Source organism: Panicum virgatum, chromosome 9N (assembly GCF_016808335.1).
Source record: "Panicum virgatum strain AP13 chromosome 9N, P.virgatum_v5, whole genome shotgun sequence".
NCBI lineage: Eukaryota > Viridiplantae > Streptophyta > Magnoliopsida > Poales > Poaceae > Panicum > Panicum virgatum.
The window spans coordinates 70,984,531-70,997,942 of record NC_053153.1 but is presented as its reverse complement, the minus strand read 5'-3'; the positions used below and the strand labels follow the sequence as shown (position 1 = coordinate 70,997,942).

The 13,412-nt window shown below is 43.3% G+C and overlaps 1 protein-coding gene across 1 annotated transcript; it reads right to left on the bottom strand.

The window, feature by feature from the left end:
- Positions 1–2,178: 2,178 nt before the first annotated feature.
- On the bottom strand, positions 2,179–7,613 carry LOC120690932 (probable E3 ubiquitin-protein ligase LOG2). Its single transcript, XM_039973851.1, has 4 exons — positions 7,234–7,613; positions 5,116–7,130; positions 3,149–3,647; positions 2,179–2,769 (listed from the first exon to the last, which is right to left on the bottom strand). The coding sequence occupies exons 2-4, from the start codon at positions 5,643–5,645 to the stop codon at positions 2,587–2,589; spliced, it is 1,212 nt and encodes a 403-aa protein (XP_039829785.1). The 5' UTR covers positions 5,646–7,130; positions 7,234–7,613; the 3' UTR covers positions 2,179–2,586.
- Between the last annotated feature and the right edge of the window lie 5,799 nt (positions 7,614–13,412).

Here is a 13,412-nt window from a genome sequence, read left to right as displayed (position 1 = left end):
CCTCCCCGCCTCGGCCCTTGCACGCCGGCCGCGGCCTCCTCCCTCCCCGCCCCTGCACCTGCACGCCGGCCGCGGCTCCTTCCGGCGTGGATCTGGCTGGCCAAGCGCGGCGGCGCCCGCGCGGCAGCCTGCGCGACGGGCACGCGGCAGACAAGCGTGATGGCGTGTGCGGCGGGCCTGCACGGCGGTGGCGGGGAGCGGCGACATGGCGGAGGTGGGCCGCCGCGTGGCAAGCTCGAGGCCGGTGGCGGGGTCTCTCGGCTGCGCGGGGCAGGCGGCGTGGACCTATGGTAGAGTCGTAGAGGAAGGACAAGGTGGAGAGACGAGGGAAGAATAGAAAAGGAAAGAAGCGAATAGCCGTTTTGCCGAATGTTTTCGAAAATGGTTTCTTCTCTACTAGAGAAGCCGCTCTACCAGACGAGATTTAGTCGGAGTTGTTTTTGAAAGAACTGCAAATCTGCAACTCTACCAAACAGACTTTACTTTGGCCCCGTTTGGTTTCCTAGAATTCTAGGAAATCAACACTTTGACCGCTAATTACTGTATTAAATAAAGTCAGTTTACAAAACTAACTCTAGAATCACTGCGCTAGGAATCATGATGAATCTAATGAGGTCTTTGACCGCGTGATTAGATGATGGTTATTGTAGAATCAATATAACCAATCATCGATTAATTACCGTCATTAGATTCATCGCGAAAAGTTATACCCATTTCTGAAAAGGTTTTGCAAATAGACTTCATTCTGAACTTCATGCATGGAAGATTATTTTCTCGGCTTGCGTGCTCTAGGATTCTTATAAGAAACCAAACAAGGCCTTTGTTATTCCACCTATGTGCAATGGTCCGCCTATATCATCAAGAAACTGAAACCGGGGCAAAAGCATTAGAGCATCTGCAGTGTAGTCGAGGCTTAAAATGTCATTTCACTGACGAGACTTCGAAACATTTTGCGCTGCAGTGTGCAAGCGTCGGTGCCGAAAGGGCTGTGGGGCCAGTGTCGAAGTAAAAAAATAAACTGGACCAAACCGCCTCTTCAGCCACCGCTTCATTCGCGTGGTGAACCCAACGGCCATGTAATTGAATAATATTATTTTATTGACTGGAAAGAGTGAGCATCGGTGATAGTACTGTCCTCGATGATTGATTTTTGAAACCGAGCATCGGGTGCTGCAACGGGAAAAGCGATGCTCCAAACAAGAGAGAAAAATTGGGCATCGCTTTCCACCACACTGTGGGTGCCCTTAGAGCAGCTCCAGCGTGCGGTTTTGGGGGGCTGCTAAGGACTATCGGAGAAAGATTCCCTGCTGCCACACGCTGGAGGAGGGGGCGCTCCGCAGCACCACCAATCTATTTTGCACCCGGTGATAAGGGCTGTCAGAGAGAGATGGGGATGACTTTTTTTATTGGATAGAGCTCCACAGCTTGGACTAAATGCTAGACTGCGTTTGACTCTGGAGCTACTATGTAACATGTCTAGGTGCTTAGATTTTTTTTCTCGCCATACGCTGGCCCTGCTCTTAGGAGGCCTGCTGCGGTGAGATGCTTAGGTGGGTAGTTCTGTTGCTGGTGGCGCAAATGTAAAAAGAGGACCAACTCAGGCCGTGGATTTGGTATGTATTTGAACACTTTTTCTTCATATTGATATAAAGATGTGTAGCGCTCCTACGTGTTCGAGAAAGGAAAAATAAAAAAAATTGAAACTGCAGTTCACCTATGCCCACATTGCAGCTGTGCAAGGGACCGATCAGCAGATTAAAGATCCGGAAGTAGACGAGGAGAATATGGGGAATTGGTGGAGTACTGGAGTAAAATGCTCAGCTCACGAGTCACGACCCTTCCATGTAAGTCTGTAGCAGCTTTCCTAACGCACGCAAGCTGGAACCTTTGGAAGGAGAGAAATCGGCGTATGTTGGGAAACATTAGGCACCGGCGTGTGGAACGCCGGATCTCACCTCGAGAGTTACCTAGTTTATCTAAATGTTATTACAGAGAGAGAAATTGATTTTATGAATATCGAACTATTTGTAAGCTTTCTTAAATGATTCAGCAATACTCCCGCTTTTATTTAAAAAAAAACTCCATTATTTCACACGGAAAGGCCTAAGCCTATGAGGTGACATAAGTCTGATGGTCAAGAGAACTACGGCACACAGAACACTTTCCCACACACTGAAGTACCCGCTGATTCTTCAGGCATAACACTAGAAAGAAGACTTGGCATCAAGGTGAAATACAGTCATTTTGTACAAATTCAGAGTCCGCCCTCGCTTCCCTTTCTTTCCCTGACGGGGAAGCCGATCTGGCATGAGTCCTCCCTACACTTCTTCAGGTAGCCACGGCACACGCATGCACGATGTATATGGTACACATACCCTTCATGGCACCATCTCGGTCTCCCACCTCCAGAGTCCAGATACAGTGGAGACCGGGCCTAGCCATGCGATGCCAGAAGCTTACATATGCTAAAGGTAAAGTATCGATTACATTCCCCCGTTGCTCAAATGGGAAGAGCAACATTCAGGGAAAGCCCGGAGGCTGCAAACTAGACCCATAAAGTGTTTGAGCGCTGATATTTTTTTAAAATCATGGGTACACCTCTTCCTGCTGCGGGGTTGGGGGTGGCAGCGGCGGTGATTGGGGCGTCTGTTGCTGATCTTCAGTTTTGTTGTTGACTTTGATCTCAAGGAGACGCTCAACTGGCTGCCTGCAGATGGGGCACCGGGTGGTTTGGTACCGTAGGACCTTGGCGCACTCACTGCACATGCACTGTAACAAAGAAAGGGAAAAAATGTCATGATTTAGCACATAAACTAATGCAGCATTACATCAGTTCAAAGGAAATGGAAGTTGCAGTTTTCTGGACTAAGAATCTGAATACAGACACTGAAGATAATCATATAGTTGGAAATCTGGGAAGCATATCGGTTTAAAGAAAATGGAGGTTGCACTTTTCTGGACTAAGAATCCGAAAACAGACACTGACGATCATCATATGGTTGGGAATCTGGAAAGCATATATAATTGAAGCATAACTCTGTAAGGTTATGGTTTTTTAGTGTAGAATACATGAATACAATGACAAAAGCTTAGGAAATTTTTATTTCAAGCAGAGATCACTAGGGTTCTAAATAAGGTGCGGTCTTACCATATGCCTACAAGGGAGAACAGTAGTATCCCTTGGCTCTGAGAGGCAAATGACACATTCTTTCCCTGGATCATTTGCATCAGCATCACCTTCCATGGAGTTCCCTATTCCATATATTTCCTGCAGTTCATACCTAGTCCCATTGACCCATAGGATCTGACAAACAACTCGTACTTGATACTCCCCATTTTCTTTCTTCTCAAACACAGCCTGTGTGATCTGTGAGTTAGGAGTTTTCGTCTTTTGGTCTTCCCCTTCCAATGGTTGATCAACTGATGCTGTTTCAGCTTTAACAGCAAGTGGATATACATCCATGTCCCCCTGCTTGAATAAATCAGATTCCTCAAACACTGAAAAGTCGATTCCTGTCCCTGAAGGTTGCCTGAATTTTTGACCAAGACCCTCTTTGAAGCTAACAGTAACTGGCTTAATAAGGTCTTCTTTCACTGCTGCTAAATTGCAGTTGAGCTCTTCCTTTGCAAAGAAGTAAACAGTCATGCTGTTCAAAGAAGCAGACAGAAAAAAAGGTAAATCACTTTACATAACAGCAAGCATAGAACTTCTTTTGTTAATAATAAGAAATTCTGTCTGCAAGGCTTCTCTCGTGCTATATAGATAGTGAAAGCATACTATATAGTAAACAACTGTGCAGCTTAGCACAAAGCACTACAACCAAAAACCATCTAGAAGTATACCATATTTGAACAAAGGAAAAGTTAGTTGAATAGGGAATTTCAATCACTATGGCTAATATGATTAAGAAATATTGCAATCAATCCACATGCGCAGATTCCTCTGCAATTATAAACTCAATACCCCATTACACTGTAAGCTTTAGGATAGATTAAAACATCTGGTTACAGTGACAATAATTATTACAAACTTCTAGCAAATAACGGGCATGTTGCAAAAAGGGTTCTGAAATATTAGAAATTAAGACTAAACTAATGCTTATAGCTCTATAATGCCATAGACCCTATAGTAACCAGTAATGCCCAATTATAACACCTGTGACCATTGAAAGCACGTATTTGACAGATAACAAATAATCTACACAAAGTAAATGGACGCAATGAAAGAAATATTTAAACACAGGTAAGAGTCAACAAAAGGAAAATGATACAAGAGAAGAGTGGTAGGCATTAGGGCACATAGAATGTCTAGTGTTAATAGGATTTGATGACATTGTCTCTAGTGTAACTTTGACAATTGACATCAAAATTACGATATTCTTTACTAGGAAAAGGACTCCCGAATGTGTGGTGTTTAATCCCCAGTCAGATTTTAATGGAAGACACCCTACAAGTCTATATCAGTGGAAGCAGAAGGTGAATATAGCTAGGTATAGAATGTTCCACTACTTGTCTGCCAGAATAATAAAATGATGTTCCACTACCTGTCTGCCAGAATAATAAACAGTCCTTTCTTTTGTTCTGGTGTAGTGTTCCACCCCTGTAAATTGAACCTCTATTAATCTCCCCCTCACCCCCCTCCCATAGGTTCATCAGATTAAAAAAATCAGTCCTCTGCAAGGGCAAATTGTAACAAGGATCGATTCTTGGACTGGGAAAATAGGACAAGCTAAGCATTAAACCAATACATGATAGGTTAACAGATAATGAAGACCTTATTGTTAACTTGGATGTTTTCAAAAGAACAGCTACTTCCTTTTAGTTCTCTCATTTTTTTTCTCATTGCATCAATAAATGGAATTGTTAGTCAACGAACAAATGAAGGTCAAAGATCATTAATTAAACCTCCCAACCTCATCTCAAAGCACCACCATCACAGATGCTAATTCCTCAAAGCATCAACATCAATACACATAACAAATCAATAAGTATCAAAACAATTTCATACATGTCCTAACAAAGTACATACTGGCAAAGGAATTTCTCGCACATACATAAAACATGTATTATAGGATAGAACATATATTTGATGTTATAAGTGAAGTGAATAATCACCTGCCGGCGACCGTGGCGTCAAAGGTGAAGGAGACGAGGAAGCGGCCAGGGCACTCTTCATCAGGCTCAATCCGAAGCGTTTCCTTCTTGAGGTTGACATCATTGCGGATAGTGACGGCCTTCTGGTGCTCGACGTAGGGCGTCGGCATAGGCAGATGCGGTCCGTAGGAGGGATACCGCCCAGCCCAACCAGGGTAGTGGTGGGGGTGGGCCGGAGGCGGGGGAGGGAACTCCCCGCCGGCGGCGGTGGGCGGCCTGTGGTGGTGGTCGTACGGCGCCGGGAGAGGCACCGGCACGGACGGCGGGGGCGGCGGGTAGTAGTTCCCGTACTGCGGGTAGTACTGCGGCGGGTTGGGGTTAGGGTACTGGGGCGGGTACGGCGTGGCCGCCGCGAACACGTAGCGGTTGGGCGCAGTCTCCTGCGGCGGGGGAGGAGGAGGCGCCTGGTGGTGGTGGCCGTGGCCGTGGCCGGAGCTCCGACGGCGATGACCAGGGGCGGCGCCTCCACCGTTGCTACCCGCGTTACCCATCTTCTTGTGCAGATCGACGCGGAGAGCTTGGGAAAGTCCTCACAATTGGATCTTGAGACCTGGGTGCATCGGAATTCGAAACTGTCTATTCTGCTCTTGAAAAGCTCGAACAAATGAGCGAAAAAAATCGGGGGGGAAAAGGCTAACGAAGAACTCCGTCGAGGATCACAAGCTCAAACGGGAGAGGGATCAAATTGGATCCTCTCGCAAACCTAGATCGACGCGCAAACCTGGGGATGGTTCGAGCGATTCGATCGGGGTTGCGGGGGAGGAAAGGAGGAGACGATAAGGAAGTGCTCACGCTTCTTGCTTTTCTGCTTGTATTTTTGGGTGCTATTATGGAAGGTTGCGCGGAAAGCACCACCACTATCCTCCGTTGCTTTTCCGGTGGTTAAGGTTTGGCACACGCAAAGAAACTGTAATTACCATGAGCCCCCTCATCATTTTTTCCACATGCATCTTGTTTATGACATGCAAGCGGGGCTTACGGAGGACAGACGTTTTAACCACCACATGTAGAAATGAAGCTTTTATCTGATAAGACAACCTCTATGACCATGTGTGAAATTTTGTGAGTGAAGAGCGAATTAAGCGGAATGGAGTTTCTATGAGCTAGGAAGAACTAATAGTGACCATACGCGGTGGAGTTTGCATGAGGTATGACCACATGTTAATTTTGCTTCAAACAACCACGTGTAGTGTGTTGACTGAAAAAATAGTGGGAATATTCATAAATATTTATGCACTGAATTAGCACTGATTGACTAGCAGTGCCACTAGGCACTAACCATAAAACCAGTCTGAATCGGAGTGTCATCATATAGTTACCAAAATTGTAAACTAGGTAACTGAGCCGAAGAAGTATCATGGTGACACTCCCCTTCTCTCTCTTCTACCACATCAGCAAATTTAACGCTCATGTCACCCTATTGAGATTGGTCTAACAGCTTCTGCTTTTGTCTACGAGACACTTTATTAAAATTTACAAGAATGTCATTTTTAATTCTAGTACTAATTAGATTTCACATTTTTATCTTTTATCCATATAGGCAGAAGAACCATGAAGCATCCTTATTGGTTCTGCAAAAATGCTATGTATGGATTAATTTGCCCAATAGTTGGTGTTGGTTGTTAGAGCATCTCCAACAGCTTTTTTAAAAATGAATAGCTACAATTCTGGTTTAGCTATTATGTAAAATAAAATAGCTAGTAAAAGAGCAATGAAATCCAACAGATTCTCTAAATCCAACCGCGTGCAGCAGCTCCTCTTCCTCCTCTAAGAGCGGCGTTCCCACACTACGAGGATCACCGGCGACCAAGAAGCATACCACAGTGTTCAGAAATTTGAGGCACACGCGGTGACGCACTTGGCACAGGTAGACGGTGACTGGAGCTCGCCCGAGACGAGGAAGAACGCGCCGGCGACATTCATCGGCATGGCCACCAGCGCCCGCGGCGGCAACTCTGCGTTCCTCGTCAAACGAGCTGCGAACATGGAGAGTTAGCGAGAGCACCATGATCCACGCGACGAGAGAAGTCCATTTTGGTAGTTCGTGGACTCTGGTTCGGAGATTGGGAGGGGGCTCACCGGAGAGGTCGAGGTAGGTTGTTCTAGAGGATCATGGCGTGACGGCACGACGTCTCTTCGGCGGGGGATTCGGCCGGCTAGGTTAGGGGATCGATGGAGGAGGTCATGGAGCTGCTATCCCTGTGAGGAATTGGATTAATTTGGCTCGTGGACGGAGTATTGAAGATGGGGGCGGAGCTCGGCCTCTAGGCAGCCATGGCGACCTCGCCGTGTTCTCCTTGCGCTGGCCTCTCCTGCCGCCGCCGCAGCTCGTCGCGGGCAGCCCTTGCGCGACCCTACGCCGCGCCGGCGAGTGCCCCAGCTCCGCCCGGGTGCGTAGCCGACGGGTCTGCCCACCCCGCCACCGGCGAGAACGGCGCCCAGCGCCGCCGGCGCGAGGGGGTGGGATGGCAGGGGAATAGGCGGTCCGAGGAGCTCTGTGGCGGGTGGAGGAGCTCCGCGGCGGTGAGATGGAAGGGCCCAGTGGGGACCGCGGGATGGTAGATGGCGCGTCGAGTAGGCGCTGCATTTTTGCCGAAGGAAGGAGCCGGGATGAAGAACTAGATAGCTGAGCGAGTGGGATACAAAAGCTGTTGGATAGTGTTTTTTGAGCCATTTAGTTATATTTGCAGATTCAACTAGTTTTACAGAACTTGTTGGAGTTGCTCTTAGCCATTGAAATCGAACTCTTATGTATTTCAGAATGTATATTTAGTCCCACAATTTAATAGAGAGAAACCTCCACATCCAAACAAGCTAAATGAAAATTTGATTGCAACGTTTTTTTTTGGTAAGTTTGCAATTGGCAAGTGAATGACAATCACCACTAAGCTCATACTTGCTGCAAACATTCACATTGCCAGCTTGATATAGTCAAAATTGGAGGTGCTAGTTGCATGATGCCGTGTCCATTCAAGCTTTTACGAAATAATGTATTTCTAGTGGGAAGTGGCAGGGGTCAGAGGTTTGAGCCAAATCAGAGGTTCCCCTGCTCTGCTTTACATAGTGCGCTTCAAATTATTACTAAATACACCACTTTGTTTTGGAATAAAGCTTTTATACAATGCTGATAATTCATAATTGGACAAGCTCGATCAAAGCCACTGGTGCAGTATAATGGTGTATTGGTGTTGCTCTGCAACTTGGTTGATGGGACATACGATTGAACCTGGAGTCCTGGACTGTGGATGACAAGGGTGTTTAGTTCCATCTCTAAAAATTTCACACCCAATACCAAAAAGAATCTTACTATTTAGAAGTACTAAATAAAATATATTTATAAATTTTTTTATATAGATGAGTTGTAAACCGCGATACGAATCTAATAAGCCTACTTAATCCATGATTTGCAACAATGATGCTACGATAACCATCCGCTAAATATGGATTAATTAGACTCATTAGATTCATTTCGTGTTTACGACCCATCCATGCAAAAAGTTTTGTAAATAAATTTTATTTAATACTCCTAATAGCAAAATTTACTTAAAAATTTAGGGGAACTAAACCATCCTAATTCCCAACAAAGGTTGGCCCGCACGTTTGTATCTTAAGGCTATCTCCAACCATTCCCCCCATCCAACTCCCCCCAAACGTACTATTTACTATATTTTACTACCTCCCTCCAAAAGATTCCTCCCCCTATAACTCCTTCTCTCCAACCATTCCCCTCATATCTATTCCCCCTATATACTATCACTCATTAACTAACTATTTATTTAATGTTTTTGAATTTAAAAAAAATCATACAATATTTGTACTGTCATAATACACATTATCATCGTGTTACGGGGCTCAAACAGAATTAATATCGTGAAGAAATGATGTGATTAGAGATATAGGGGGAGTTGAAACTCACCCTATACATGGGGGGAGTTTCAACTCCCCCCGTATATAGGGGGAGCTGTGGGGGGAGCCGTTGGAGGGCTCGCTCCCCCCCAAAGCCCCCCCTACGTAGCGTGGGGGGAGGGATACGGGGTGCCCTTGGAGCTAGCCTAAGAGCAACTCTAAGAGACTCTCTATATTCATCATAATTGTTAGAAATAGAGATTTTGATGGAAAAACAGCCTCCAAGAGCTTCTCTAAGTGGTTATCCAAATATAGCCATCATGTATTCCAAATTTCTCACTAGCCAAAAATAGATAGCGAAATGACTCTCTAGAGTGTAAACCAGATATAGAAGGGCTGTTGGAGAGTAAAGATGTATAGAGACCGATTTTTATGTACATAACTCTTCTTGATTTAGAGAGTGAAACTTAAAAAGACTCTTGGAGATGCTCTTAGGCCAGGATTGTTAAAAAAAAGAGCATGAAATCTGGAATAGGGCACAGGTGCTTTTATATTCAAAATTGAAGAGTGCTGGACAAGTGGACATCACAAGCACGAAAACTAATTCTGGTTTGCTGAGACAGCCACTTGCCAGGCTTAATTTATTTTTAGGACATAATTATAAATTACTTGTGTTCTTTGCAGTATTTATTGTAATTTGTCTTGTCAGATTCTTCAAAGTAGAGAATGGTTTATCTTGGTCCGGTAGAAAATGCACTATTAATTATTCTTATAAAAAAGTTAAGTGGCACTGAAAGCATGAACTATAGAATTTAGAATATAATTTGTTTTCGATACCTGCCCCCCTGTTTTTTTTCACAGTTTTTTGTTCACCTTTCTTACTAGAGAACCGAGATCATGTAAATGTTTATCCATGGTAGCAATGAAGGCTAACGGATAATTAAAAAAAACATCTTCAAATCATGCCGTTTTTACTTTTGAGAGTGGCAGCAACTTGAATTTGGAGCTTAATTATACATGTTAGGTGCACAAAAGATATGCTTTTTTCATGTGGAAACAAAAGGGAATGAAAAGTTTCTATATTTAGCTCTGTTGATTCCGTCTAAAACTTTTGTTCTACAAGCAAGATTTAACACAATATTTGAGCTAATATTTCTAAAGCGCGTAAGATTTTATTTAAAATTTTAATTTAGTCCATTTAAATTTTTGGATTGGTCCTTAATTTATCCCGTATGCAAGGCGGACTAGCCCTTTATCCATGACTCGATCATGTAGATTTCTGCAAATTATCGCACGAACAATTATACGTATCTGATACTTATAACAATTTTATCCGTTGCAACGCATGGGTATATTTGCCTAGTTTGAACTAAAGAGAATTAGAGGTTTACCTAGGGGATCACCAATTTGCGCACTTAGTTAAATTGTATTTAATACTTTTGCTTGCAATAACACATATTTAGTTATCAACGGAGTCATTAATTGTGCCAGAACTGCCCAATTTAAACCGCTTAAGTGTGCTAACCATCATCTTAAGTTTTAATCAAGTTACCGCGCACTTAAAGCGGTGTAATTCGGCAGCCTGTTGGTTAAGAATCGAAAACACTAGAAGTCTCGCACGAAGGCGAGTACAGATGATTACAAGCAGACAAAAGTTTTCAAATTTAAAATACAAAGCAAAGTTTTACAAAAATGAGTTTAAAGACATTATCAGAGTTCAACATGCAGCGGAATTTATTTAAAAGCTCGGTTTGAAAACAATGTTATCTACGTAGTCGTGAGGACGTCACATCGAGCCCACCGATGTGAATCCTGGTTAACTTCAACCAGCGGCAGCTACCTGAAAATAGGGTAACAACAAACCCTGAGTATACTAATACTCAGCAAGACTTACCCGACTAGTGGTATATACTTAGCCGACTCCTAAATATGCTATACTTAGCCGACTCCTAAATATGCAAAGCTATTTGGCTCTGGAGTTATTTTGCTGAAAAGCTTCTAATAATGGATCCTTACTTTCAATATTTTAGCTCAAGTTTGTTGTACCAATACCAACTAGGTTTGCATAATCATCTAGAGCAAGCATGGTATATCATATTACCTTCCAAGAATACATAATCATATCTCAGATCATCACATTTCCATTCTCATTCCACTCCTTTACTACGATGTGACAAAAAGATCAATGCTCTCATATCCGCGAGTCACGGCGAATCGATCCAATTTAACTTTGCAAGGTGAACCTAACTCACACGACACATGCAAGCCACACTGAACCACACATGTCAACTGTTCTTATCATTACCACGACATCTGAACCACGCCTGCCAAAACCCGGGTGAAGGGCCCCTCACAGCGAACTCCCAGAGAACCCGAAGGCGACATACAATCCAACACCCGCCATCATCCCACGCCCAGAGTAGCAGGTCACAATTCAAAGTATCGTTGTAAATCAGGTCTATAACTCACCGGTTTCGACTACCTCCTACTTCTGGTATGTAGTTAGTACTGTTCAATCATCGATCAATACTGCCAACAACGGTACGGTCCTCAATCGACACAAACGGGGCATCTACGACACCAGGACCCTGTCATGTTGCCATCACTTACATCTCAACATCTTTCCCCGTCCGGTCTTCATTTTTCTTTCCTCATTGATTCCTTCTCAAAAGACTTTGCCATAAGTAACAAGGCCTATATCTCAGGAGCGACAGGAATCACTCGACTTCTACCGAGTTCCTACTTAGCATAACATTTCTAACGACACCTGCATAGTAGTATAGACTCATAGATACCTAGGGAGAGACATGCATACTAGGGTTTCATACAACTCCTAGAACGTAAATGCACAATATTTAAATAATAACATTGAATACTGAAAGTAGGGGTTATGCTCCGAGGCTTGCCTGGGGTAACACTAAATTAGTGTTAGTACTAGCAAGGCCCTGGGCCCTTCCGACCTTGGGCCGGGTCTTCAATTGCTCCAGCTTGACAGCATATCTGGTCCAAGCATGCACTCCAGTCAGTTCTTCCATCTTCAGAATACGTTCACCAACGCCGTTTTCGGGATACGTTCACGTCCACGCATTGTACATCTAGCGTGTACCTAAATGATATGCAACGATGCAAATATATGAACTTAAGGAAAACAACACAGGATGCATGAGTGCTCATGATACAATGTGATGCGATTAACAAAAACAATATGACTGGACAATCATTTATCGAGCAAACACAACAAGCAAGCTCAAAGGAAAATGGTTCAGGGCTGCAATATGAGAGTTCATTCGACCTATTTAGCCTGAAGTGTTTTCTTTAAAAAACATTACTAAACTTGTTTAGAAAAGCTAAGCCACATGTAAAGCAGGAAGGGTTAGACTAGAACTTTATTTAACAAGAAAGTAAAAATAAGCATGAGAGCACACTAAGACCATTTAACTTAACAAGCCAACCTAAGCAAGCTAACAAAAATAACCACTAAACTGATTCTTAAATGTTAACAAGATCTACACAGGAGTAACACAATAGCAAGATAAACTAACCAATTAAAGATCTACAACATGCACACCTCTTCTGATCATGAAACTTTTAGAGCATCTCCAGCAGTTTGGCAAATCGAGTTGCCATCTTTGATTTTTGGCAAAAACGTTAAAAATACTCCTCCAACAGTTTGGTAAAAGACTTGGCAATTTTTGGCAACTTGGAAAAAACCAGCCTCCAGCGTGTAAATATACGCGTGCGACGCGCAGTTGGCATCGTGGTTTCTAGTCAGGTGGGAGGGTGAAAAAAGAAATAAATAACAGAGAAAGGTTCCTGATTTAAGTTTTCAAGAGGTGGAAGGGCATAAACATAATTTTGTTTCTCTCTCAGGGTTTCTGATGTAAGTTAGATCTGGGTTTGGCAAGTGAATTATGCCAAACTGTTGGAAATAAGCTCTTTTTTTATTTGGCATATCTTTTTAAAAGTTGGCAAAATACAAGATATGCCAAATAAAATATGACAAACTGCTGGAGATGCTCTTATGGTGAATTACACATGCAAAGACTAAGCTACTGTATAAATATTGCATGCACATGATTTATAAACTAAATACTACCAACGAAACAAATTTAAAAGAGGATGTAGGTGTAATTAATTTGGATTTAGAAACACTTGAAATAATGGATTTTTTAATTCAAATGTCAAATACAATTTTTTTGCAACTACTTGAGTTTCTGCGGAAATATTTTTTGCTGAGTGCCAACTAGTCAGGCACTCGGCAAAGAATTTTTTTTTGTTTTTTTAAAAGTCTTTGCCGAGTGTCGGACCGGGGGCACTCGGCAAAGAAAAAATTTATATTTTTTTAAAGGGCTTTGCCGAGTGCCGGATCGGGGGCACTCGGCAAAGAAGTAATTTATATTTTTTAAAGGGCT